The sequence below is a fragment of the Myotis daubentonii genome, chromosome 9, assembly GCF_963259705.1.
Source record: "Myotis daubentonii chromosome 9, mMyoDau2.1, whole genome shotgun sequence".
Classification (NCBI taxonomy): Eukaryota; Metazoa; Chordata; class Mammalia; order Chiroptera; family Vespertilionidae; genus Myotis; species Myotis daubentonii.
The window spans coordinates 44225457-44231786 of NC_081848.1; the positions used below are offsets into that span (position 1 = coordinate 44225457).

Sequence of the window (6330 nt, forward strand, 5' to 3'; positions counted from 1 at the left end):
GTCAGAGGGGAGGGGGATACGAGAGGACTGGATGAAAGAAGGTAAAGAGATTAGCCAAAGAACATATATGCATAGCCCATGGACATAGACAACAGTGTGGTGATGGCCAGAGGGAGGGGAAGCGGAGGCTGGGTAGAGTGGGTGAAGGAGGGGGAGAAAAGGGGACATCTGTAATAGTGTCAACAATAAATTAAAAACAAAAAACAAAGAAACAAACAAAAAATAATAGGAAGATGGTGCCTGAGGGTGATATGGGATATTGATTCAGGACTGTGACTGAGGTAGTTGACCCTCCATTTCTCTTTTTGGGGTCATGCCACCAGATCTCTATGACTACCAGATGCCCCCGGCCACCTTCCCTCTCTGTGAGCTCTTGGTGAGTTCCTGAGAGCAAGCTCCTGTGCAGTGACCCGTTAGGACAGCACCTGGTATTCTGGCAGACTCTCTCCTCTTCCTGTTGCGTTCCTATCAGTTTTCACTGCCTGGTGCTATGCAGACTCCTCTTCCTAGCCCTGGTGCTCTGGGTTGGGGGTCCTGGCGTGGGGTTGAGTCCCTAGCTCCTCAGGCAGTACTTTTATAGCCAAGATATCCCTCTGGCTCCTCAGTCACCACACATGGATTCGGGGGCCAGCCCTCTTCACATCACTGCCCTTCTTACCAGTCTCTGTGTAGCTTCTTTAATAAATCCTTGGATGTAATGGTCCTGCTCAGCTGTCCTTCAGTCATTCATTTAGGTTCATTGCTCTATAATTTTGCTATAAATCTGGTTTGGCACCTGGATGTGGTGAGGGTAGCTTTCACCTACTCTGTAACCATCTTGAAATCTCCACAATGATATATTTTTATGTGAACAATATATTTCAATCTATTTCAAATTATGAATGTCTTTTTAAAAATATATGTATTTTATTGATTTTTTACAGAGAGGAAGGGAGAGGGATAGAGAGTTAGAAACTTCGATGAGAGAGAAACATCGATCAGCTGCCTCCTGCACACCCCTACTCGGGATGTGCTCTCAACCAAGGTACATGCTCTTTTTTTTTTTTTTTGGCTTAGGGCGGAGTCATCCAACTGTGGCCTGTGGGCAGATGTGCCCCCTGCCCGGTTTGTAAATAAAGTTTTATTGGAACACTGCTGCATCAACACTATTGCCCAAGGTACATGCTCTTGACCGGAATCGAACCTGGGATCCTTCAGTCCGCAGGCCAATGCTCTATCCACTGAGCCAAACCGGTTAGGGCATGAATGTCTTTTGAAATAGTCCATCAGTGGATTCTTTCAAATAGTTCCCAATGTTAATAAAATTGTTATAAACATAATAATTCATGAGTCTTTGATTGTGGTCTATTATATTTATTTATGTTTTATATAGGAGAGATTACTGAAATTAAAAAATTATATTTAACTTGTTCCTGATCAGGTTTAATATGTACAAAGTGTTAACAAAATACACATTATACATACTAGGATTGTTTAGATCTTTAAATAAAAAAATTACTTGATCGGGAAAAAGATATGACCTTATAATCAACTAGGGGCCCGGTGCACGAAATTCGTGCACTGGGTGTGTGGGGGGGAGTGTCCCTCAGCCCAGCCTGCCCCCTCTCACATACTGGGAGCCCTCAGGCGTTGACCCCCATCACCCTCCGATCGCCTGATCGGCCCCTTGCCCAGGCCTGACGCCTCCGCCAGAGGTGTCAGGCTTGGACAGGGGCCCCCCATCTCCCCCTGATCACTGGTTCTGGCCCCCACCCAGGCCTGAGGCCTCTGGCCCAGGAATCATGCCTGGGCAGGGGACCCCCATCTCCCTCTGATCGCTTGGTCCACCCCCCGCCCAAGCCTGACGCCTCTGACCCAGGCTTCAGGCCTGGGCAAGGGGACCATCATATCCCCCCAATCCCCGGCTCTGCCCCCCACCCAGGCCTGATGCCTCGGCCAGAGGAGTTGACCCTCATCACCCTCCGATCAACAATCACCGGATCGGCCCCTTGACCAGGCCTGAGGCCTCTGGCCTAGGTGTCCGGCCCGGGCAGCGGGGACCCGCAGCTGCAGCGGCCCCGCAATCGTGGGCTCCGCTTTAGGCCCAGGCAAGGGACCCCTAGCTCCTGGGACTGCCAGCTTCGACCGTGCCCAGCTCCCATCGCTGGCTCCACCCCTACTTCCTGCTATCACTGGCCAGGGCGGAAAAGGCACCTGATTCTCCAATCATGGCTGGGGGGCAGGGCAAAGGCGGCCCCAGGGCCGCCTTTGCCCTGCCCCCCAGCTCTTAGCTCCCCCCTGGGTTTCTGATCACTGTCAGTGGCAGGGGGCTTCTTCCTGCTTTCCCTTTCGCCTCCCTGCATTGTGCCTACATATGCAAATTAACCGCCATCTTGTTGGCAGTTAACTGCCAATCTTAGTTGGCAGTTAACTGCCAATCATAGTTGGCAGTTAATTTGCATATAGCCCTGATTAGCCAATGAAAAGGGTATCGTCGTACGCCAATTACCATTTTTCTCTTTTATTAGATAGGATTATCAAAAGTTAAAACAGAAACAAGAAGACAAATAAATAACCCAACTGTTGGAAATATCAGTCAAGATTTATAGAATTTTGTTAAAAATAAATAAAATATAGTTAAGATACTTGAATGTTTAGCGAGATAATAGGAATTAGGATCTTGAAAGTATTCAAATGTTATTATACATCTAAAAACATTATTACCTAAAAAGATGTACTTACTGGATGGGTTTAAACAATGGATTTTTTAAAAAAGAAGACAGGATTAGGAACTGGGAGATAGATTAATACAAATGACAGAAACTGAAGTGAAAGGAAGAAAAAGGAAATCGCAAAAAATGAGCATAAGACAAATGATAGACACAGTCAAAATATATACATTGAGTAGCCAGATTATTATGACCACCTGACGTTTGTAGGCAAATTAGCTATAATTTCGCGCTGAAGTTGCTAGAGGGCCAGACCATTATAAACGTCTGAATAGCAACAACATACCCAAGTATTGTTGCTGATCAAGTTCATCCTATCATGTTGAAGGCATATCCCAATGGAGATGGCTTCTTCCAACAAGACAATGCCACGGTGCTCATATTGTGCAGGAGTGGTTTCAAGAACATGAGGAAGACTTCACCTTGCTTAGGTGGCCCCCACAATCACCAGATCTCAATCCAATTGAGCATTTGTGGGACGAAGTTAAAAGAGCCATCAGGCAGCTGGTTCCACAACCATCAAATCTCACAGAACTGGACAGTGCTATTTATCAGGATGAAATAAGTCAGAGTGGATACATGGAACAGATTGGCAGCTGTCAGAGGGGAGGACACCATAATCCCTTATTATGGTGTCAGATTCCTCGCATCACCTTTCAACATCTCGTGGAGTCAATGCCAAGAAGAATTGCCACAGTACTGAAGGCAAAAGGTGGCCCAACGAAGTACTAATGGGGTGGTCATAATAATCTGGCCACTCGGTATATAAGAATAATTGTAGTTCCAACCAGAGAGAAGCTGGGAAAAAATATTCAAGAAAATAATAACAGAAACCATCCAAAATGAATGAAAGGTATAAATTCACAAATTCAAGAAGGTCAGAAAAACTCCAAGAAGATATATGCAAACTATCCACAGATGGATATATTATTAATGTTCTTAAAAAAAAAAAAGACCAAAAAAAGCCAGCTATAAAAGGTACATTACATTCATAGGAGCAAGAGTAAAACTTTCAAGTCAGTTCTTAATACAAAAGATAGAAATAAAAAGTACTCGATGAACAATTTTGAAGTTCTAGGAACCCCTGCCAAATTAAAATTCTATACCCATGAAATTATCCCTTTCAAAATTAAGACTAACAAAATAAAAATGTTTCCACACAATCAAAACCTGAGATAATTAATCTCTTGTATTCCTATACTAAAGGAAATATTGATCAATGGTGTTTGAACATACTTTTTTTTTAAAAAAAATAAAACCTTTAACTTATTCTTCTTTATGCTCACTGTATAAGTATTAGAAAATTCAGACTAAAATTATTATAAAAATCACCTATACCTTATAACCCAAGTATAGTCACTCATTCATACAATTTTAGCATAGATTGATGTGTGATGTTTAGATTAACATATTATTTTAAAATTCCATCATATTTAACTGATTGATCTGGGACATACTTGTCTCACAAATATAATGTGAATATATTTCCATCAGCAAACATATAAACCCATATTATTACCTCTTACTACTCTTTTATATTGTAAATTATAGATGTGCCATGGTTGATTTAACCTAGTATGCACTTTTGTTAACCTAGATAGCATTTGTTACATAGTAGTGTATTTTCTGTTTAATACTTGATTAGTATACTTTTTTTGTGTGTACTTTATTTGGTTTCATGTTGAATATTTTCTTCTAAATAATTAACAACATAAATAAAAATTTTACAAACATAAGCATTAATGAACTGTTTTGTATTTTAAAAGAGAGAAGAAAAATATATTTACATGAATACTCAATTATGCTAAAAGTATAATGGTAAATTGAATATATATGACATATGTAATATATACATTTCATAATAATCTGTCTAAAAGAAAAAAATATGAGGATCTGATATAGGGATGAATGGCTGGGAAAATGTCCTAATGAGAGGAATAAAACAAGTGCTGACATTCAAAGCATAGAATACCCCAGTATAGTTTAACAATTTTCCAGGGAAGGCCAGTCTCCACTTCATTGTATTCTAACCTTCGTCTAGGAGTAGAGAGGTGAACTGATCTGAATTCTATGAGAACGCTAAGTAAGACCCCAAAGAAACTGATATCTAATGACCTATTCAAGGCTTTGCAAGAAACATCCATCAACATATCACTCATACAATTGCTGTAAGACAACTTGACACAGAGACGTTTGACTAGTATCTCTACTGGACCTCTCCATATCCTGATAAATAATGTCACCTCAAGCCTGGTGGGAATTACTGAGAAAAGGACAAGGTTAGTTTCTATTATTAAAGTCATTTCTGCTTTGGAAGCAACAAACCACCAGGTCCCGAATCTGCTTGGTCTTAATGCCATAAATGATGGGATTTAACATAGGTGGAATGAGAGTATAGACATTGGCCAGCAGAACGTGAACGTGGAGTGCAACGTGGCGCCCAAAGCGCTGCGTGAGAACCGAGAAGATCCCAGGTCCATAAAAGAGGATGATGACACAGACGTGGGAGCCACACGTGTTGAGAGCTTTGTGTCGAGCATCTCGCGATGGGATGTGGAAGACAGCACGGAGAATAAGCATATACGAAACAAAAATTAGCACAACATCTAAGACTAAGGTTGACATTAGGACAAAAAAACCATACCAGATGTTTACTCGTATGTCATCACAGGAAATTTTGGCCAAGACAATGTGCTTACAAGTGGTGTTTGGGATGGTGTTGCTTTTGCAGAAAGTCAGTCTTTTTAGAAGAAATATAACAGGGAAAACTGTACCATAACTTCTCAGAAAGATTGTCGCACCGATTTTCCCAATCAGCGCATGTGTAAGGATAGCTGTGTATCTCAGCGGGTAGCATATGGCAATGTAGCGGTCAAATGCCATCACCAGCAGGATCCCTGACTCAGACATGAAAGTGGAAGTGAGGAAGAATACCTGAGCGATGCAGCGATCCAGGGAGATCTCCCCAGCATGGAACCAGAAGATGGCCAAGGCCTGAGGCACTGTGCACGCGGAGAGGACAACGTCTGCTCCGGCCAGCATGCAGAGGAAGAGGTACATGGGTTCATGGAGGCTGGGCTTGGTGAGGATAAGGAAGACGAGCAGACTGTTCCCAAGGAGGGCGATGAGGTAGGAAATGAAGAAGGGGATGGAAATCCACACGTGCTGGTCCTCAAGGCCAGGGATGCCCAGCAAGTAGAAGACTGTGTGGCTCACACCAGTGTGGTTTGAGGCAGTCATGCTCGTGGAAATCTTTTAAGACCTTGTCACCTATTTACAGAGACAGGAAAATTCGATTATCTGTATATTTTTCTGTTTTCTGTACTTACAATCCTGTCTTTGCCAAAATGTCTTACAAATGGAGTCATGCTGTATGTATCCTTTGCAGTCTGGGTTGCTTCACTTAGCCTAATGCATTTGAGATTTTTCTATGTTATACTTGTATTAGTAGTTCATTCCTTTTCATTGCTGGCAGTATTCCATTATATGTACCAGATTAAGTCATCCATTTTCTAGTTGCACTACATACATTTGGACTGCTTTCAGGTTCTGATGATTACAAATAAAGATGTTAAAGTTTCATATATTTGATATGAAGTGAAAACTAAATTACACTTCATTT

At 41.9% G+C, this 6330-nt stretch overlaps 1 protein-coding gene across 1 annotated transcript; it reads right to left on the reverse strand.

Moving 5' to 3' along the window:
* Positions 1–3871: 3871 nt before the first annotated feature.
* On the reverse strand, positions 3872–5948 carry LOC132241856 (olfactory receptor 52B4-like). Its single transcript, XM_059710821.1, has 2 exons — positions 5034–5948; positions 3872–3973 (listed from the first exon to the last, which is right to left on the reverse strand). The coding sequence occupies exons 1-2, from the start codon at positions 5946–5948 to the stop codon at positions 3872–3874; spliced, it is 1017 nt and encodes a 338-aa protein (XP_059566804.1).
* Between the last annotated feature and the right edge of the window lie 382 nt (positions 5949–6330).

Bases quoted from the DNA above. Each gene is read 5' to 3' on its own strand.
- LOC132241856 (XM_059710821.1), bottom strand. From the start codon at position 5,948: ATGACTGCCTCAAACCACACTGGTGTGAGCCACACAGTCTTCTACTTG. The intron at 3,974-5,033 runs GTTTGTTGCTTC...AAGAAGAATAAG, and splicing joins AGCAGATTCGGGACCTGGTG to TTAAAGGTTTTATTTTTTTT.